This window comes from Engystomops pustulosus, chromosome 3, assembly GCF_040894005.1.
Source record: "Engystomops pustulosus chromosome 3, aEngPut4.maternal, whole genome shotgun sequence".
In the NCBI taxonomy this organism is placed as follows: domain Eukaryota; kingdom Metazoa; phylum Chordata; class Amphibia; order Anura; family Leptodactylidae; genus Engystomops; species Engystomops pustulosus.
This window is the reverse complement of record NC_092413.1, coordinates 84,404,105-84,427,069: the sequence shown is the minus strand read 5'-3', so window position 1 is coordinate 84,427,069 and position 22,965 is coordinate 84,404,105. Positions and strand designations below refer to the sequence as shown.

The window sequence follows — 22,965 nt, the reverse complement described above, 5'->3', positions numbered from 1 at the left end:
ACATATAAACTTCCCTCATTCAGGTGTCTGAATGAAGCCAAAGGTGTAAGCTTTTGCAGGACAAGCTGACATTTTTAGTTTTGGAAATGTGCAAACTTTTGATAATTTTATTAAATTGTTGTGGGTGGTAAAATGACATAAAATCAGAATTTCAGAGAATTGACTATTGAAACCTCTTAAGACCACAGCCATTTTTGTATTTTCATTTACAAGTCTTGTTTTAAGTGTTATTAGTATTATATTCACATAATATGTGTACCAACTTAAATCAAATGATCAAAGCAGCAAGGTACTGGCTGTAAAACTAAACTTTTACCATTTACATTTAAAAATGGTGCAATTCATTTACCACAAACTGCAATGATCAAACTTAATACAAAATTTGATCAAAGACAATTTAAAAAGGGACAGTCTTACCAAGTCAGGTGTTGAGTTTCAGGGTTAGAGGGTACTTTTGATCACCTTTAATTAAAATTTTTAGGTGTTGTGAAAAGGCAAAAAAATGTCAGATTACACAGTTCGCTGTTGGGAATAATTTTTCCATTTGAGGCATTTTGGGACATGGCAATAACCAACAGGTTTGTAATTTGTTTATTTTTATTTATGAACTAGGGAAAGGGGTGTAAAAAATACAAAACCCTTTTTTTTTCGTTTTAATTTTTTTACTTTATCTTAGGACCCCCTAGATTACCAGAATTCTGGGTGTCTGACGCAGCTGTATTGCAGTATATGGAGATTTTCTGCTGGGAGCAGAACACTACAGATCTTACTAAGAGACAGGCCGGGGAGCCTCGTTGCAATACTAGGCCCTACTCCATAAAAAGTGTATCGCAAGTCAGTACTGACGTTCCCCGTTAATGGGATGAATAAAATATACTGTATGTATCAAGCTGCATTTAGGCCACATAAACATTGGACTGTTTGGAAAGGTCAAAATTAGAAAATGTGGGGACTTATTTTGCTTGCTTGGGGTCTCTTCATGCCAAGCTTTCAACAGAAACAGATTTAGGGACTGCTTCAATGAAAGCCTAAGTAGCTTTTAACTTGCTTGGCTGCCTAGGATCTTACAAGTGACCTCAATGCCCATCCAGTTGTGACCAAATCGTGTTAGTACAAAGAAAACTGAAAGATCTGTTGACATAAAGATTATTGGCACAACAGCAAGTAGTACTCTAGAGAAATCTGGCACCATTGTGTTTGTGCTAAAAGATAAATGTAGTGCAGATCACAGCTCTTGGATCTTTCTTACACCATACTACACAAGTGTAGGCTTCTCGTATTCACAATGACAGTACATTTACCTAAGCAACTTACATGATGAAAACTGATCAAATTAAGCTGCTTACCCTGCTGACTTCTGCGGGGATCATGTCTGTAAAACAAATTGAAACAAATAAATACAAAATATAGTACATTTCTATAACATAAAATGTAGCAATGACAGAAGCCGTTTTCTTTTTGTATCAGATATTTAAAAGTAATTGTATAAAGTTTGACTAGACCCATCCTGTGGAAACTCCAGTTCACGGTAAAAGTCCAAGAGATATCAGAGACTTGTGCTTGGCAAATCATGACATAATTTCTTCAAAGAATGGAACGGCAAGGCCCATGCTCAATCTTTTGCTCCAACACGTGTCAAAGGAAACCTACCACTTAAAAGTGGTAGTTCTTACACACATATACATGGCACCAGCTCAGGGTGAGTTGTATCACCGATTTATAAGTTATATTAACATTTATCTTGGCGCACCGCACTAGGGCACAGCGCACCATTCTGAAGTGCTGGAGAGCCGGTGACGTCACCGAGCTCTCCGGCACACGCGCGCCTGCGCAACTTCCTACGTCGAAACAGGCTCTTGCACCTGCGTGTCCCATACACACCATGGACAGATTCTATCCACTGGAAGTATATAGTGAAGCTTTCTATAGAAGCAAAGCAAGCAGAGATCATATTGAAAAATGGTATAACTTTTCATTACACAAAAAATATCAATTATAAACTGAAAGTGGCCAAGCCCTTTAAGAATTACAAATTTTATTCTGCCAATCAATATCAGATATAAGCCAAATGGAGGAAAGTCCTATGTGAAGCTTTATGGGACAGAGAATACCGGTTGACCCCCGCAGTGGAAGTTCTACAGTAAGGGGGAGAAGTCCTAGAGACGATTGCAAAAAGATGGAATATCAGGAGACAAAGGCAGAAGGGACAGTGTGGGACAGTATTGGATGATCAGAGATATATGGAGGGAACAGGTTCTGGCTTTATAAGTCATTGTTAACATTTTAAACTGAATTTGGTATGCAATGGGCAACCAGTGGAAAGACTGGCAGAGATGAGAGGCAGATGAGAAATGTGGAGAGAGATGGATTAGCTGGGCAACAGAGTTAAGGATGGTTTGGATGGGTGGGTGTTAAAAAGTTAGCTGAGAGATCACAGAAAAACGTTGCAGTAGTCCAAGCATGAGATGATGAAGGCGTGGACTTGTAAGTTTGTCGATTTGGGTGTGAGAAATGTTCTTGAAGTCAAGTCGGATGTTTGAATTGAGTGTTTGGATGTGGGGGTTTAAAGGATAAGGCAGTCAGAAGTTACTCCAAGGTTGTGGATTTTTGGGAATGGGGTGAGTGTGGAGACATGAGTTGTGTTGTTAGGCCTGTTGGCTATTGAGCTATATTCTGTCCATACTGAGTTTTAAAAAGTGAAAGGAGAAGGAGGATATGTAAATGAGAAACTATGGAGTTGTGGCTGCATATCTATGGTCAAAGCCATAGATATATATTTGAGGCTCATTAGCATAGGAGTTAAGCTAATTACAACAGAATAAGAAACTGCACGAGCTGAGCGCAGGTGTGAACTGAGGATGAGTTAGAGGAAAGGCAAGACAATCGTTCCAGGTGGACATGTAGCTTCAAGAGTTTTGAAGCAATCGGAAGTAGTGGGATAGGGTAATCGTTCAGCAGAGATTGCTTTTTTTAGAATAAGTTCTCGTGCAAGTGGTTAGCGAAAAGTTTAGCAGATGAGTTAGAGCTGAGAAAAACACAAAAGGTTGGGAATAACTTGATAGAACAAAATGGATTCCAACGCAAGTCTCCAAACGGTCTAAAATATCCTTTATTCGTGCATCGGCAAATTTGGGTACAGATACAGTGAAGAAACGATCAACGCGTTTCGGCTATTACGCCTTAGTCATGATCCATTCCATTCATGGATCATGACTAAGGCGTAACAGATGAAACCCCTGCCTGGGCAGTTTCGTGAGCGTAACTCTTTGGTCGACAGTATTGAACTGAGTAGAGCCGACACGAACTTTCATTAAAAGGTTGGGAATGGATGCAAATGGAATTTGATCAAATGCACAGGTAATAGATTGGTGACCAACCGCAGATTCTTATGGTGGGATTTGTTAAGAGGGCAGTAAAGAGAGACAAAGATGAGAATGATGTGGGAGTGTAGAGAATGAGGTGTGCGATACAGGACTCTAACACTTAGATAGGTGATGGCATAGGTCAGTGATGGCAAACCTTTTAGAGACTGAGTGTCCAAACTACAACAAAGACCCGCTTATTTATCGCAAAGTGCCAACACAGAAATTTAATTTGTGATTTATAGCTCTACTCTTTTACAGTTTTCATTGATACCAGCACCTGAGGACACCAATAAAGCAGAAAAGAGTCCCAGGTAGAGCTGTCACTTTAAATATCTCTGTGCACAGCAAGTCCTGGGCTGTCTGGGACTGCAGGAAGATACCTGGAGTCATCTCTGGTGATGGCCTGAGTGCCCACAGAAAGGGCTCTGAGTGCCACCTCTGGCACCAGTGCCATAGGTTAGCCATCACTGGCATAGGTTATTAGATGAGTGGGCAGAAGAGAGCAAGATATAAAGAGTTCATCTGCAGGTCAGAGTATATTGGGGTAATGGTGGAGACACAATAGTGACACTAACTAGTTATGTGTACTTTATTTGACCTAATAAGAGTTTTTTTTTAAATTCACTGCATTTATTTTAGCGTCACTATGTATCATAAAAGCTTCTCTTCTATCACAAAATCACTGGCAGTAGACCCTGCTCCAGGGAATCCCCTCTCTCTTTTTAAACAGGTTGTCCACTTAGTATTTTTGTTTATATGTTTGGCTAGTGCATATTACTCTTCATGGAAATTGCTTATCTGCTTACAGTCCAGGTCCTTCTAGGTAATACTAATACTTCACAAGAATGTTACAGCCACTTTTTGGGTCAGCAGTAACACTTGAATGTATAACAGCCAAGGCCAGTTATTGGCTAATGTGCTCATCTAAAATGGACATCATCCTGAAAGTACCAGCAGGGACTTAATGGACATCTACCACCAGGAAGAAGGATTGTAAACGTAGCACACTGACATACTGGTGTGTGCCCCTGCTGGCAGGATCTGCTCTTTTAGATTTTATTCTCTTTTTTTAAAAAAAGTTTTTAAACTGATGCAAATGAGCCTGTGGGGCTCCAGGCTCCATACGTTTACATCATTTTTAAAGCCATATACCCTTAAAAACAAGAGCATAACAAGCTTAACCCCTAGGCGCACCAGGACGTTATAGTACGTCCCGGTGGCTAGATACTTAGCGCACCAGGACGCACTATAACGTCCTGCTTCTGGCACCGGCTCACGAACGGAGCCGGTACCAGAAGCAGCGGCTGTCAGCTGTCTAGTACAGCTGACAGCCTGCGCTAACACCCGCGATCGGAGCCGACTCCGATCGCGGGTGTTAACCCCTTACACGCCGCGGTCAAGCATGACCGCGGCGTGTAAGGGTCTTCCCCCTATGGATCGGATCCCCCGTGCCGCTTACCGGGGGATCCGATCCTCTCCTGGGCAGCTCCGAGGACTGGCATGTGCCCCGGAGCTGCCCGGTTTCCATGGCAGCCAGAACCCTTCCGGGTCTGACTGCAAACTGTCTGAGCATGCGCAAGCATGCTTAGACAGTTTACACTGCTCTACAATAAAATAGTATTGTAGAGCAGTGTATTGAACTTAAACCAGTGATCAGAGTATCACTGGTTTAAGTTCAAGTATGTAGAAGTAAAATTATGCAAAAACACTTAACACTACACATTATAATAAATAAAAAATAAATACATAAAAATATAAGCCCCTAAAATGTCACTTTCCCATAAAAACACTTAATAAAGTATAAAAAACATAAAAACACAAAAAAACCCCGCATGTTTGGTATTGCCGCGTCCGTAACAATCTGCATAATAAAACAGAATCATTACTGGACCCGCACGGTAAACGCCGGAGGAAAAAAACGCAAAAAACGTTCCGAAAAAAAGATAATTTTTAATTAATACCCTATAAAAAATGCTCTAAAAAGTGATTTAAAAAATTTTATGCACTCTAAAATAAGCCCACTAAAAAGAACAACTGTTCTTGCAAAAAATAAGCCCCTAACCAGATTTGTCAGCCAAAAAATAAAAAAGTTATGCATATGAATAGATGGTGATGCTAAAATGAATAAGATTTTCTCCAAATTAGTTTTTATTCAGTACAATTGAATAAAATACACAAAACCCCCACATATTTGGTATCCCTGCGTCCGTAACAATCTGCATAATAAAACAGAATCGTTATTAGATCCGCAAAGTGAACCCCGTAAAAAACAACCTCAAAAAACTCTCTCTGAAAAAAAGATGATTTTTTATTAATGCCCTTTAAAAATGCTCTAAAAAGTGATTTAAAAATGTTATGCACTCTAAAATAAGACCACTAAAAAGAACAATCCTTCTCGCAAAAAATAAGCCCTTAAACAGATTTGTGAGGTGAAAAATAAAAAAGTTATGCATATGAAAGACGGTGATGCTAAAATTAACAACAATTTTGCCAAATTACTTTTTATTCAGTAAAAATGGGAAAAAATAAAAAATATATATAAATGAAGTATTTTTGTAATCGTGGCGACCCATAGAATAAAAATAATATACTATTTTTATGGTATGGTTAACGGCCAAAAAAAAAAACACATAAAAATGTTCCTAAAAATTGACGATTTTCATTTCCTCCACCAACAAAGCTTTAATTAAATCTCACCAATTAGCTATAGATGCCCCAAAATTATGTACCAGAAAAGTGCATCTCATGTGGCAAAAGAAATAAGCCCCTATAGGTCCTCAATAAAAAAAGAAAAAAATTATAGCCTGTACAATGTGACATAGCAAATCGGATCTGGATGGCGCCTCCTTCCCTCCTATGCCCAGCCGTGCGCCCATACAGCAGGTTACCACCACATATAGGGTATCGGTGTACTCGGGAGAAATTGGGTATCAAACTTTGTGGAGCCTTTTTTAATTTAATCCATTGTAAATGTTTAATTTTCCACCCAAAATGAGTGTATTGTGAAAAAATATTACAATTTTCAGACTGCACCTCCGTTTTGTTTTAACCCCTATAAAACACCTAAAGGGTTAACAAACTTCTTAAAAGTGGTTTTTCATACGTTGAGGGGTGTAGTTTCCACAATGGGGTAATTTATGAGTCTAGCTATTATTTAGGCCTCTCAGTGTCAATTAGAAGTTGAGCAGGTCCATCTAAATACAGGTTTTGGTGATTTTACAAAAATGTGAAAAATGATACCTAAATTCTGAGCCTCAGAACATTCTAGTAAAATATGTGGAATCTTAAAAAACCATGCCAACATAAAGCAGACATTTGGGAAATGTAAGTTATGAATTTATTTGGGTGCTATGACTATCTGCATCAAAAGTAGAGAATTTAGAACGTTGAAAATATAGAATTTTTCCAATTTTTTGCCAAATTTTGTTTTTTTTCATAACTAAACGCAAAAGATTTCATCCAAATTTTTAAACTAATTTGAAGTACAATGTGTCACGAGAAAACAATCTCAAAATCCCCTGGATTTCTCATAGCGTTCCCACGCTATAACCACTTATAGTGACACAGGGCAGATTTGAAAAATGGGTCCGCGTCCTTTAGGCCAAAAGATGCTGTGTCCCGTAGGGGTTAAAGAAAAGTGGATCCTGCCACAAGGGGCACACACCAGTATGTCAGTGTGCTATTTTTACAATCCCACATCCTGGTGGTAGAAGTCCTTTAAAAGCAGAACTGGCACTGCAAGTAATTTGGGAAGTTTTTATAAACTGAAACTCTGATAATTATTAAAATATTACTTACAAACCTAAAAGTTGAAGTTACATTTCTTTTTGAAGGCACAATGACAAAGTTACGTCACCTCTTTTTTAAGGTTTGTTTGTTTGTATTCCATTAAATATTTTTTGTTGAGTTACCGTGCAAAAAATATTTAATCAATGTTTAATGCGTCATCAACTGTCTCATTCACCTAATGAGGAAGTAGAAGGAATATATAAACTGCCGTTTCATATGGGAATTGGTCGCCAACATGAACAGAAGAGGAGCAGAATAATTAGTGGCCAGCATAAAGTCAATTCTCACCAGAGTTTGGAGCAATCCGCCGAGTAACACAGGCATCATGGGAAAATTAGCCAAAGCTACTGGAACTTGTGCACATTTACGATTGAGATTTGTTTTTGAATTGCTTCAGGGACACAAATCCACAACTGTGGGATGTTATTAATGTTGCTAAGCCACATGACATAAAAAATATTTATCTTTATGGCTGGTGGATATATTACACATTATAAAGCTGCTAAGTTCCAGATTTCTCATACATTAGTAATATGAACATTATATGGAAAAACATATTTAACGACTCTATTCTCAATTATCAATCCTTTGATCATCTTACTGAGTCTCCATTTTGGTGCCCTCTAAAGGAGCAGTGTGTTTAGTAATGGGTTGAATGAGAGGAGGGTATCATGTAACATTCCTTAGAGCCTTTCACCAAGTAGAATTTAATTGGAAACCTGAGGTTCCTACCTGTATTATCTGTTCTCCCCATGGATCAAGACATAGATGGCTTCCCTTATTAAAATGCATGCACAGAACAAACAAACACCCACTAGAACACATTATGAATAGTTGGAGAGCAAGCAGAGCCAGTTGGTCATTATCCATCATTATATGGAGCAATGAAAGGTTATCGAGTGCCTGGAATGCGTTAACTAAATGGATCAATGCTTCCATGTTTAAACGTAGAGCATATAGACCATCTGCTTTATTTAGCGTTCACCCCTAGAGGCTCAGGTACCCAGTTGAATGACTCAATGTTGTTGACAAAATTCTGTCTGTACAGGTGCTATTACCCAACAGATGTAAAACTAAAAAAAAAATTTGGTAGCCCTCAACAGGAATCATTATCACCTCCGTCCAGGCACGGACAAATCGAGTCCTACAAAGAAACTTTCAAGCAGAAGGGTAGAAAAGTCCAGCACCCAGTGGAGAACTTAAAACTTCAGTTTATTTATTAGAACAATTAACCCCTCCAGGACTCCCCTCCGCCTCCAGCCTATTTTGGCCTCTAGGACACGGCCCCATTTTTCAAATCTGCCCCGTTTCACTACATCGCTTTCCGGACAAGTAATTGAACCTGTTTGTAGCTGGGTTAACTCAATTTCAATGCATAACAAAAAATGCCAAAAGGCCAATTTAACCCTTTTTGTGCTAACTAAAATGTAACTTTTATTTTCTAAGTTCAAAATATTTGTAAGAGGACATTACATTAGTATTTTGGCTCAGTATTTTTGTTTTAAAATATATCAAGGAGGAGGGACCATGCCACCTAAAATTTTTATCTCTTTATCTCCTTATGAGACTATTTCCTATACATGGGTGCAGTGTCTGTTCAGCCATTCACTCTGATTCTCACACAGACAAGGGAAGACAACAAGGGAGGGGGAATTTTTAGGATTGGGGTAGGGTGGAGAGGTAGGAGCACACAAGTCTGTGTATCGCTATTAGTAGTTTTAGGTATTCATTCAGACCCTGTTCAGGGCGTCTAGTTAAATAGCTTTTTCTCTCTTTTCTCTACAAGTGTTTATTAACCCCTATTCTCCTCTATCCGATGTTTAACACATAGCATCCACTCTATTCGACTATTTGGGTATAGATCACATACTCGCTACTGTCCTGTAGTCTCTGGTGCTTGTTAACTATTCCTAGTCCTCCCTTGCTCAGGTTTTAAAGCAAGGAATGAGAGACGGCCACAATATACAGCTAACTGAGGTAGCCACCAGAACAGGGTTTAAATACGAAGCAAGCTGCTGAGAGGGAGGACTAGGAATGGTCTGAATGAATACCGAAAACTACTGAACACTGGGCTAATAGCGATACACAGACCTGTGTGCTCCTACCTCTCCACCCTACCCCAATCCTAAAAATTCCCCCTCCCTTGTTGTCTTCCCTTGTCTGTGTGACAATCAGAGTGAATGGCTGAAAAGACACTGCACCCATGTATAGAAAATAGTCTCATAAGGAGATAAAGAGATAAAAATTTCAGGTGGCACGGTCCCTCCTCCTTGATATATTTTAAAACAAAAATACTGAGCCAAATGTACATTACTAATGTAATGTCTTCTTACAAATATTTTAAACTTAGAAAATAAGAGTTAAATTTTAGTTAGCACAAAAAGGGTTAAATTGGCCTTTTGGCATTTTTTGTTATGCACTATATAGCTTTGAAACGCTTTAAAATATCCGCAGGATTTTGAGATTGTTGTTTCTTGTGACACATTGTACTTCAAACTAGTTTACAAATTTGGATGATATCTTTTGTGTTTAGTTATGAGAAAAAAAAAAGAAATTTGGCAAAAATGTAGAAAAATTATTTATTTTCAAAGTTATAAATTCTCTACTTTTGAAGCAAATAGTCATAGCTCCCAAATTAATTCATAACATTCAGACATTTCCCAAATGTCTGCTTTATGTTGGGATGGTTTGCTAAGATTTCACCTATTTTACTAAAATGTTATGAAGCTTAGAATTTGGGGGCCATTGTTCACATTTTTTGGAAAATCTCCAAATCCCCTATTTAGATGGACCTGCTCAACTTTCAAATTACTGTGAGAGGCCTAAATAATAGCAAAACTCGTAAATTACCCCATTATGGCAACTACACCTCTGAATGTATGAAAAGGCACTTTTAAGCTGTTTGTTAACCCTTTAGGTGTTTTATAGGGGTTAAAACAAATGGAGGTATGGTCTACAAATTGTAATATGTTTGGACAATACATTTATTTTGAGCTTACCAATACCCCATATGTGGTGGTAGCTTGCTGTTTGGGTACACGGCCGGGCATAGAATGGAAGGAATGCTATCCAGAGCAGATTTGCCTTATAAAATTATAGCCTGTACAATTTGATAAAATGAAAATCAATTGGTAAGAATTTTTTGTTTCGTTTTTTTTTCGACGTGAAAATAGTATATTATTTTTATTCTGTGGGTCGCCACAATTATGGAGATGCCTCATTTATATAGATTTATTTATTTTTCCCAATTTCACTGAATAAAAATCTTATTTTAGCATCACAGTCTATTAAAATGCATAACTTTTTTATTTTTCAGCTGATTAAATAAAATTTGTTGAATTATTATTTTCTTTTTTACGGGGTTCACCGTGGGGGTCCAGTAATGAATATCTTTTATTATGCAGATTGTTACAGATGCAGCACTACCAAATATGTGTGGATTTTGTATATTTTATTCAATTTTACTGAATAAAAACTAATGTGAAGAAACTCTTGTTCATTTTAGCATCACCATCTTTTCAGATACACAACTTGTTTAATTTTTCAGCTGACGAATTTAAGGGTATTAAATTTAGAATTATCTTTTTCCAAAATTTTTTGCTGCATTTGTCGTGCAGGTCCAGTAACTATTCTCTTTTAATATACAGATTTTTACGGACAAGTTGATACCAAATATGTGGGGGTTGTTTTGCGTATTTGTGTATTTTATACTTTATTAAGTGTTTGTATGGGAATGTGTTATAATAGGGGCTTATATTTTATTTATTTTTTTTAACTTATTTTACTCCATTCAAACTTGAACCTGCAATGCTCAGATCGCTGGTTCAAGTCCAATACTATGCTCTACAATACTAATTCATTGTAGAGCAGTGCAAAGTTTACAGTCACACCTGGAAGGAGTCTGACTGCCGGAAAGAGAAATCAGAGTCATGAGATGGATACAATGACCCTTCATCTCTGCAACCTCACCAAATCAATAAAACACACAGCTCTGCTTTAAATGCCTTATCTGTCTGTAGTTTGTAGAGTAAGGCTATATTCACACTGCCGTTGCCCGCCCGTACCGTACCGTACCGTAGCGGGCAACGGCAGTGTACGGGGAGAGGAGGAGGAGGTGAGCGCAGCTCACCCCCGCCCCTCTCCATAGCAACCTATGGCGCACGGCGCCGTATTACGGGAAAAGATAGGACAGGTCCTATCTTTTTCCCGGGTACGGAACGGTACGGTGCCGCACCGTACCGCTCCCGTAGGGTGCCGTGCGCCCATAGAAGTGTATGGGGGACGTATATCGGCCGTATATACGTCGGCCGTATATACGTCCCCCATACGTTAGTGTGAATGTAGCCTAAGTCTCTGCAAACTGCTGCTTGCTGGCAGGAAAGGCCTGTGTCCAAACTGGTCTTGTAATGTAGGGGGGAGGGCAGAGAGCACTGCAGTGAGCAGATAGAAGAAGCTATTCATGAGAAGAATCTGGCCATAGATTTACTGTCATATGCAGGCACAACCAAAAATATTGTTACCAGGACTGAAGGAGACTGGTTGGATATATAATAGAGAATTTGAGAATGCGTTTTTTTTTTTGTTATCCTGAGTATATTTAAGAAAGGCATAAGCAGAAACAAGACCACGTCAGCCCATTTTTCTGGCTGTACACGCATTCTGTATCTACTAATTTGTTTATATAAATGGAAAGTTTAAAACTATCCATTAGGTGCTGGACTTTCCTCCACTTTAACTTGAAAGTACTTAACAAAAGTGGCCCAATGAAAGATTGAATGTGCAACAGGATCATGGGTGCCCAAAACTCATTAAGGCATGTACCAAGTAAAAGTTAATCTGAACCAATAGAACAGCAACTTCAGCAAATCGCTAATAAGGTTTGCGATTGTATTGCTAATACAATAGAAATGTAAATAGTTTTTCTATAATCGATCATTTCTTGACACTGTGCAGCCAAGAGTATTAAGAAATGACATGCTCTATAGGCTACACGTCTACTAATTGGCAATGCTAAGAAATGAAAGTTCAAATGAGTTCATTATTTTCCAGCAAATCTCCTGATAATATCCTTTGCTATTGTAACTAGTATAACCGGAAATGGGGGGGGGGGGAGAACCTGTAGTGATCAATGGAAAATAGATGAAAGAAAAAGTTTCCCGAATTAAATATAAAGTATTAATGTTGAAGATGTTATCTCGCTCTTTAAAAAAAGGAAAGTAGTAACATGTACTGTACTCAGGATTATATAACATCTAGTTACTGTGTGTATTGCCTAAGCAATTCTGAAAGACAACACTGTTGTTGCTCTCATCTTCTACAACCATAACTTTGTTTTCCCAGTGAAACAAGCAGAAAAATGTGACATGGATTAGCAAACACATTTTATTTAATAGTCACTGCACACGCAAAACTGTTGTTACTGTTAATAAACTGTAGAGAAAAGTTCATAGGTAATATTATAATATTCCGTTTACAAAGGATTTTACTGCAGGGCTTGGATTGAGTTTGATTCCGTTCTTTGACTGATAACATAAAAAAGTCATATCTTTAGGGTGCGACCACACATTCAGTTTTTCAGATGCAGTTTTTGATGTCCAAACCAGGAATGGAGTAAAAGTAGGAGGAGGAGCACTTATTAGTTATTTGTCTTAACCCATTATCACCCACATCTGCTTTTGGCTTCAAAAACTGCATCTGAAAAACTGAATGTGTGGATGTACCCTCAGGATAGAGAGTTACAAGATAGTAACTAGTGTGGATGCAAGAAGTACGTTGGCCTCCTGTTACATATTGCAAGGTGTCTTTGTACAGGAATTATGAGAGATGTCAGAAGGTAAAAAAACCAAAACCAATGCCTTATACATACATAAAATACTACATTCTGAAAAAGGGTTCAAAACAGCTATTCTGCTCAAAATAACAGGAGAGAAAAAGAAGTCCCTGTGCTGTACTGTGCCATTTCATAGTCCTCTGTCAAGGCCAGCTTTGAACAAGTAGTAAATTGTGAATCCTTGACCTGTAGAAGTCATGATACACAAGTTGTGACTTGTCACTAGGCAAAAAGCTATATAGTTCATTAGTGACAAGTCAATATTAATGAATGAGAAAACTTGCTAACCAGAGAGAACTGTCCATGCTTTGTGATTCTTTACACAAACTCTGGCAGATAAGACATCGGTAACCAGCACCCTGGTGGGCTCGTATTGTGTTTTTAAATGCAATTCAACTGCTGCATGTGACTGTGCCCTTAAAAAAAGTAAAGGTATACACTGGCACCTATTAAAGGATTTTAAGCTTCGGACTAGATGGATGTGGTTCAGGATCTCTTTAAATTGTGTTTTTAGGCAACACATTTTATTTTCTTCCCAGAACTCCTAGTATTTTTCCCTGGGAAAAAAAAAAATCATGTTTGTGCTCCCATTAAAAGAAATGCTGCTTATGGTACATTACTTGGAGCAATTTTCATGTCATAATGCTGATCAGAGACATAAAAATAAACACAGCTGGGAGCTCATAGTTCACTCAAAGTTGCATTACGCACAGATGAACTGCTACTAGACGTCATCCAGATAACAAATGCAAACTACAGACAACTACTGCTCATTTCTTCAGCAATTCCTAGCAATTAACAGTTACGTTCCCAACCTTTACAATATTACAACAACTTCTTTTAAGCCAGATAGATCATTCTTCAATATTTAAAGGGGTTGTCCGAGAGTTGTGAAAAATAACTAAAGGTGGCCGGAGGGGGCTGCTTAAAAAAAATAAAGATCTACTTACCTTCCGGCACCCTCCGGGATTCAGCTTCCGGCCGGACCCGACAACCTTCCGGCCCCCATACACAATGCTGTGAATAGGGACGGATAGGCCGGCCGGAAGCTGAAACCAACAAGTTTTTTTTCACAACTCCCGGACAACCCCTTTAAGTCAATAATAAATAAATCATATTTTAGTGTTTATGTATCAGGCTGCATTCACACATGGGATTTACATTTCATTTTATAACGCAATGCAAAGGCTATTTGCAGTTGGGAAAAAAGTATTTAGTCAGCGTGAAGCCCCTGATCGCGGGAGATTATCAGAGGTCTTGTATGTCTTCCATTTTCTAATTATTGTTTACATTAGGCTGCTTGCCTATTGCAGGTCAGTCTTTCCAGCCTGGTGCAGTGTACAATTTAGTTTCAGCTCTTTGGAGTGGAGTGTGACCATCTGAGGGTGCACTCACACAAGGCATTTAATGCATGCGTTTCAAATAGATATTTGCCTAATTAAATAGCTGTTAAGAATTGCACTTACAAAACGCAATAGTTAACACGTATCAATATTGTGCTAACACACACATGCGTTAACATTATGTTAATACATTTATTAACATTGATTACAGTTATATAAACAAAAATATAAACAGCTATTTGATTAGGAAAAACTCTCTTTAGCTGTTGCCATGCGTTTTAAAACACACGCATTAAAAATACCTAAGGGCACACGTGGCGTTTTTAGGCCACTGTTAGAAATTAGCTTGATTTTGCATCACCATGTAACAATGGGCATAACATTTGTATTTTTTTGTTTACAGAGCTGTTTTACAGCTTATTTTTTATGTGACAAGCTTTTTATAAGGTCAGATGAGAATTTTTTTTTTTTTGCATTTTTTTTTACGGTGTTCACCGTGTTACGGTTTTCAATTTTTTGGGTTGGATTTGATCTTTATATGGTATGGGACTTCAGGAGACTTTTATTCTTTTTTAATAATTTTTTTTAATTGCACCATTTATTTTTTACTTTTTTTTACTGTTTTATTTTGTCAAAGGATGGGACATGAACACGTGATTATTTGATCACTTGGGTTTTGAAACACAATGCAAAAGGTTGTTTGTAGGAGTTTTACCTAATTGCATTCCATTAACATTACATTTACATAAACGCTATGTTAACGCATTATAATTATACACATCTTGAAAACACCAGGTGTGAATACATTCTGAAAGAAATATACATTGGTTTCTTTATCAATACCAAACTACTACAATTCAACACATAAGTGTTTTGTTTTGTGTAATCTTAGTCACCCTCAGCCCAATAATTCACATTCCCCCCATGTTCAACTATATAACAAAACCTATGGGGTGCTCCGTGCTGCAGCTTCACAGGATGTCACGTTGTCTCCCCCTCTGCTTCCTCAGTACTTCCCCCCCCCCTCGTTCTGCCTAATGTAATTGTAATGCAGCAGAGGTGGTTTCAGGAAGCAGTGGGAGGGGGAAGTGCTCCAGAACACCATAACAGCTTGGGAAGCTACAGCATGGACAGGCTCTGGTTACACCAGCTAGAGTTACTCAGGCTCATTGGCATAATTTTAGAAGAAAGGAGGCCATGGATAACAAATATAAGAAGATTATCTTAGTCACTGTCCCAGGACCTATAAGCAAGTGTCCCTGGTTTATTACGATGGATTTTGATGGTAGATTTTCTTTAAAGGAAACCTACCACTTAAAAGTGGTAGGTTTAGACACATATACATGGCACCAGCTCAGGGTGAGCTGGTGCCAGAGCATATTTTTGTTAGGGGAACAAAGCCCCTATGGCCGTTTTCTAAGTTATATTAACTTATAACTCGGCGCACCGCACTTGGACACAGCGCACCATGCGCGTGCCCGTGCGTGCACCGGATTTTAAAGTGATGGAGAGCCGGTGACGTCACCGAGCTCTCCGGCACACGCGCGCCTGCGCAACTTAGCACCATCTGTTTCCCCGTGCTAAGTTGCGCAGGCGTGCATGTGCCGGGGAGATCGGTGACGTCACCGGCTCTCCAGCACTTTAGAATCCGGCGCACGCACGGGCACGCGCATGGTGCGCTGTGCCCAAGTGCAGTGCGCCGAGTTATAAGTTAATATAACTTATAAAACGGTGATAGGGGCTTTGTTCCCCAAACAAAAATATGATCTGGCACCAGCTCACCCTGAGCTAGTGCCATGTATATGTGTCTAAACCTACCACTTGTAAGTGGTAGGTTTCCTTTAAAGGTCTAAGTAAAATCAGGTTAGAAGGGCTAGACTAGGAGGACAAAACATAGAGAGCAGTTTGAAAGAATTCAGATACATGGACATTCTTCTGTAGGATGTGGCAGGCTTTTCAGGACAAACAGTAAGATGGCTATCCTTATACCAAATAAACAAGGAGAATTGTAAGATCAGTTCATACCTTCCTTTAGGTTCTTCTTCTTCATCCATTTTTCTACAGTTTCAGAAGCAACACTTTCTGAGACAAATTCATCCAGCAATTGGGGGTGGCGAGACAGATATGCCTTTACTTTCTCATCCGTCAAATCTAAAATAAAATGACAGGACATGAAGTTACCAGACTCTCTGGCACATTCTCCCCCAAAAAAGGTGGCCACACATGTGTTGATCCCTATAACCAGGATTATGTACCGGTAAGGGTAGAAGGAAATGTATACAGCACTAGAGCCAACCAACTCCAAAACATAATTTGGATTTTAATCTTTAGCCTTCTCTCCTTATCCATCTGCTGTGCAACATCTTGGGACAGAGAAGCTTTTTCTTTATATAAAAGTATATTGCAAAGTTCACCATCATTACCGCCACTACTTAAGATTACCATACAAATTAGATTACATAGATTATATACAGTAGGTCAGTTGACGCAACAGATTTCAATAAGACTATCCAGCGATATAATATTTATTGGGGTATCCCAAATCCTTCCTCAAAAGCAGATGCTGAGTCATACGGCTATAACTTGGCTTATCCTTTTGGTCTCAAGGAAACAAACAGTCATTAGCGATGTTTGATAAGTAAGGCTGCTATAAAGCCCTATTTCAGATGACCAACGTATACTTGAAAAGTCTCTCTGCAGTGAGTCAGGTTTGTACTCGGTGGATAACTTTTTTTTTGTTGTTGAAGTATTGTTCCTATTTATTAATATCAAAATACAGTACATCAAAAACAATTAAAAGGGAATTGGAAAAACGAAATTTTCAATTAGATTTTTACACCATTTGCAAACATTGTGCCCAGAACGTATTCTTGTTGTAGACTGTAGGGTGGGACACGGTCAAGAATCTATGTGCAGAAGGTTTCTTTACAGAAACAAGAATGAAGAGAGATGTGAATAAAGCAGACCTCCTCTGGGGAGCGCACGGTTGTTTTCATAAACAGAGGCTGAATGTACAGCAGCTAATTAGTTCTGTTGGGGACGGAAGTTCTAGTGTTCCCTAACAATTGGAAGGATAAACAGAAAGCATACAGTAAGCTTACATAAGTGTACACACTGGCCCACATTTATTAAAGTCTTTGCGCACGTTTTCTCTCTGACTTTGCATTGGAAATTGCCACAAAATTCTGCACCTATAAGGGACGTTTCAGAGCAGATTTGGACCTTCACCACATTTCTTACAGTGACTCGTCAGATTTGTGTCGCACGCTCTATGTTAAAGGTGCACACTTCCCGAGGAGTGCAGGGTGTGCCAGATTAATGAAGACAAATAGTGCAGTTTGCACTAGTTTTGATAAATTGTCATTTTCACTAGAATTAAATTTTTCTGTTTTATTTTGGTTTTATGTTACAAAAAGTGAAAAAAAAAGTCTTAACGTAAAGGATTTCATTTTAAATGTAACTATGACTTGTGATAATTGGAAAAACTATGGAAATGCTTTAAGCTTTTCCTATATTTGGAGTCTTTTTATTTAGTTATTTGTGTTGTTTTGCGTTTAAGAAAAAGTTTGCCATGAGGTCAGACAAGACCTACTATAATGATGTAATTTTTTCACCATTTTATTTAAAGTGAAACTGTCATCAAGAAATCTTACTTGCCACCCCCACTGTGTCTTTGTTCAAATCCACCTCATCCTACCATTAAAATCATTCCCCAAACCTAATCTGCCCATGTCTATATTGTCCGCGAACTGCCGCTTGGCCCATCGCATGGTGATTGAAATGGTGAGAAGGTCTGCAGATTACTACACAGTGCACAATGCTAAATTCACCATGCAGTGAGAGGGACAGCATTCTGGTAAGGGCAGGAAGTGGACAGGGAGAGGACTTCCTGTCTACTCGGGCAAGAGATTTAAAGAGACAATGCACTGTCAATTTGGATAAATTGACTATAATCTACTAATTTGCATATCATAAAAACAGTTGTAATTAACCCCTAGGCACACCAGGACGTTATAGCACGTCCCCGGGGCTACATGGGGACGTGCTATAACGTCCTGCTTCTGGCACCAGCTCATGAATTGAGCCGGCACCAGAAGCAGCGGCTGTCAGCTGTCTATCACAGCTGACAGCCTGCGCTAACACCTGCGATCGGAGCCGACTCCGATCGCAGCTCACGTCAGCCGCCACTGGAACAGTATTATTTGTGCCGACAGCTGGCACACACTGTGATGTCAGCAGCTGCCCCACACAGACATGCCGCTGTCCGACGGATCGAACAGAAGACGGTGTCAGGAGCTTGACATAATAGTATGTTACAATGCAGTTAATCCCTGCTGCCCGTGACATACTATAATGTCAAATGTCTGGAAGGGGTTAAAGGACATCTACCATCCGATTTCATGATGGTAGATGTCTCAAACGTCCTTGCTTGGTACATCAAACCTCGCTTTGCTTTTTCTTTATTTTTTGCAGTGGTTAGGCAGACATTGGCAGTTAAACAGTGTGCTGCACATAGGACAGTTTGTAATGAATGTGTCAATACCCAATGGGGGACATTTACTATGGCGTTTCCGCCAGTTTTGTGGCGCTCTCACCACATGTTCTGCTCTCAGACCTATTTATTACCTGTCGGGGACAGAAAAAATGACTTTTTCCGTCTGCTCCGACTGTTCTCCGAAAAGGGGCGTGGCTTTGGCGGAGTGGAAACTCAGACACAATTACTATGTGTCGCAGCCCTTTTTTGGCGGTGTAAACTGACGGAAAGTAGACCAAAAGAAAACTGGTCTAGCAGGGACTGTTGGACACATTTCTGGTGCTCGGACAGATTTTGTCCCAGGGACAGAAAATAGTCTCGGCGCCAGAAATGTCTCTGCACAGCTCTACAATATTAAATGTGTGTCTTCTTACCGAGAGCAGGTCGGTAACAAAGCCAATGCAGACACCGACACTGTAAGTAAATGTCCCCCAATATGTACATTTGTATATATATTTTTTTTATTAAATTAAAAGGACATCTACTATCAGGATGAAGGATTTTATCCAAGCACACATTTACATGCTGGTGGGTGCCCTATCTGGCAGAACCAGCTCTTCTTTTAGCTTCTTAAAGGAAACCTACCATTTCAAATGGTAGGTGTAAGCTGTAAACACCGAGCACCAGCTCAGGGTGAGCTGGTGCCGGTGCTTAGTTTCGTTAGTGTTAAAACCACGGTATCGCGGTTTTAACACTTTTTAAACTTTATAGCAGAAGCTGCTTCGGCGCTGCGCGCGACCTTGCACGCGCAACGCCTGCGGCATTTCCTATGTTGGCGCGCGCACGATCGTGCGCACGCAGCGCCGAAGCAGTTTCTGCTAAAAAGTTTAAAAAGTGTTAAAACCGCGATACCGCGGTTTTAACACTAACGAAACTAAGCACCGGCACCGGCTCACCCTGAGCTGGTGCTCGGTGTTTACAGCTTACACCTACCATTTGAAATGGTAGTTTTCCTTTAAGTCCCTGTTTTCCTTTTTATTATGCAAATGAGCTGGAGGGGCTCCAGGCTCCATTCACACCTAATAATTCTTAAAATCTTTTTTTTTTGTCATAAAAACAAGGGCTTAAGAAGTTAAAAGAAGAGCAAATGCTGACAGAGGGGCACACACCAGTATGCTTGGTTTACTATGCTTCATCCTGGTGGAAGAGATGAGATTTGCTGAACTTGCCAATTTGAATAAATCTTCCCCAATAACTACTAACCCTAACTACTGCTTCCCATGATTTAGCCCCAGACTTATTCCAGGAAACAATTTCAGAAGATTCTTTTGTCACAAGGAAGTAAGGACAAAATCACTCGCAATTACCCCTACAGAATAAGAACTTTATTTTCAGGAATACAGTCACAAAAACTGAAGAATAGAAGAATAACAGTGAGGAACGCTCAAAACACCCAAATGACTGGCTTGCCTATGTACTCTCGGGCCTTCAGTCTACTTCCACACATTTTACATCCATTGTCCTGTGAATTCATGTAAATAAATACGTGTCAATGACAAAAAATTCAACACGGTCGCCAAAAAGCTTCCTGTTTTGGCGACCATGCAATGCAAACAGACTGAAATTCCTCCTTGTTTTTTCATACTTACACCTCACCGACCCCAAGTAACTGGCAGCTTAGGAAACATCAAGAATTACACAAAGTGCCATTTCCGAAACCACTTTCTAAAATAAATAAGTCAAAGTGAGCATGTTATATATACCACAACATCAAAAATGTTTACTCCCAAAAGCCATGCAATATTTGTTTGCAATCCACAAATGTGTTTACAAATATATAACACACAAAGTAAAAAGCTCTTAACCCCTTAAGGACGCAGCCTGTTTGCAGGTTAAGGCTCGCAACTTTTTTTGGAAATTTGACCAGTGTCTCTTCCTGTGGTAATAACTTTTCAACGCTTTAAGATATCTCTGTGATTTTGAGATTGTTTTCTCGTGAGACATTGTAGTTTATGTTAGTAGTGTCATTTCGGTGATCCGTTCCTTTTTTGGGGGGTAAAAATTCAAAAATTTAGGAAAAATTTGAAAAAAATGACTATTTTCAAAGTTTCAAATGTTATACTTTTTAGACAAAAAGTGATACCACAAATTTTTTTTGATAGAAACCTTTTGCCATTGGTCTTCTTTTTATATCCATTATTTGTTTTAAGTTTCCATTTTTTTTATGGATGTGAGAAGGTTTGAAGTTTTAGTAGCAACTTCTCAGATTTTCTTGAAATTTGAAAAATGCGAACTTTTTGGTGATCAATTCAGTTTGGAAGTGCTCTATAAAGGCTTATGTACTATATACCCCCACAAGTAACACCATTTTATGAACCTAACATCTCAACCTATTCAAATCAGCATTTAAGAAGTCTGTTAACCCTTTAATTATTTTTCCGGAAGCATATGAAAATGGAGTGGAAATTTTGAAATTTCAATTTTTGATTTCAATCTTTCCAATTTAGCCCTAAAATGGATACATTCAGAAGGAATTTGAGGTAAATATATATTCCTAATTTCTTGCCCTGCTTCTTCCGAGTACGGCAATACCAGACATGTGGATGTCAGCTGCTGTTTCCCTGCACAGCGATGTCCAGAACAGAGTTAGCGATACTGGGAATTTGGAAAGCCAATTTGGCTGCAAATATTTTGTGGTGCCACAGTGTAATTGAAGAGCCCCTGAAGTAAAAGTACAATAGAAAACCCCCCAAAATGTCACCATTTCGGAAACTAGACCCCTCAAAGAATTTATTGCTGGTTGTGGTGAGCATTTTAACCCCCGACACGCTGGTCAAAATTTTATGCAAAGTAAATGGTGCAGAGTAAAAATTGCGTTTTTATCTCAAAAATGTCATTTTAGTGCCTCATATACTGTGCCCAACCCATGCCACTTTAGACAAACACCCCAAAAATCATTCTGCGGGTTGTCCCGAGTACAGCAATACCACACATGTGCCAATAATTTACAGACTGGGCACACAGAAGGGATGAGAACAGAAGGAGTGAAATTTTGATTTTCCATCTCCGTTTTCACACGTTTGGATTTGGAGTGCCATGTCATGTTGGCAGGGCCCGTGAGGTGCCAGTGCAATAGAAACCCCCAATAAATGATACCATTACGGAAACTAGACCCCTCAAAGAATTTATCGGTGGTTGTGGTGAGCATTTTAACCCCCGACACGCTGGTCAAAATTGAATGCAAAGTAAATGGTGCAGAGTAAAAATTGCGTTTATATCTCAAAAATGTCATTTTAGTGCCTCATATACTGTGCCCAACCCATGCCACTTCAGACAAACACCCCAAAAATCATTCTGCGGGTTGTCCCGAGTACGGCAATACCACACATGTGCCAATAATTTACAGGCTGGGCACACGGCAGGGGTCAGGAAGAAAGAAGCACAATTTAGGTTTTCAAGCTTCGTTTTCACTAGATTGGTAATGGGGGGTACCCCCGAGGTACCAGTACAATAGAAACTCCCAAGTAGTGAACCCATTTTGGAAAGGGCACCCCTCAAAGAATGTATGTAGGCTTGTATGATCATTTTAACCCCCAACACACTGGTCAAAATTGAATGCAAAGTAAATGGTGCAGAGTGAAAATTGCGTTTTTATCTCAAAAAAGTCATTTTTGTGCCTCATATACTGTGCCCAACCCATGCCACTTTAGACAAACACCCCAAAAATCATTCTGGGGGTTGTCCTGAGTACGGCAATACCACACATGTGCCAATAATTTACAGGCTGGGCACACGGCAGGGGTCAGGAAGAAAGAAGCACAATTTAGGTTTTCAAGCTTCGTTTTCACTAGATTGGTAATGGGGGGTACCCCCGAGGTACCAGTACAATAGAAAGCCCAAGTAGTGAACCCATTTTGGAAAGGGCACCCCTCAAAGAATGTATGTAGGCTTGTATGAGTATTTTAACCCCCAAGGTGCTGGCTCAAATGTAATACAAAGTGAGTAGTGCAGAGAAACAGTTGTATTGCAATTTATCAAATATGCCATTGAAGTGACAAAAGTATTTTGCCCAACTCATGCCACTGGGGAAAAACACATCAAAAATCATTCTGCGGGTTACCCCGGTTAGGGCAATACCCCATAGGAGGCAATAATCTGTAGGAT

The 22,965-nt window shown here is 39.3% G+C and overlaps 1 protein-coding gene across 5 annotated transcripts in view; it reads right to left on the bottom strand.

Moving 5' to 3' along the window:
• The window catches only part of PDE10A (phosphodiesterase 10A), a 246,584-nt gene that overhangs the window by 50,964 nt on the left and 172,655 nt on the right, over window positions 1-22,965 (bottom strand). For 4 of the 5 annotated variants that reach the window (XM_072141283.1, XM_072141284.1, XM_072141287.1 and 1 more), the window contains 2 exons: window positions 16,353-16,478; window positions 1,347-1,372 (listed from right to left, as the gene is read on the bottom strand). In XM_072141283.1, the coding sequence (XP_071997384.1) occupies window positions 1,347-1,372; window positions 16,353-16,478 (152 nt within the window). Of the gene's footprint in view, window positions 1-1,346; window positions 1,373-16,352; window positions 16,479-18,716; window positions 18,787-22,965 lie in introns of those variants that run through there. The other variant, XM_072141286.1, reaches the window with a different exon arrangement.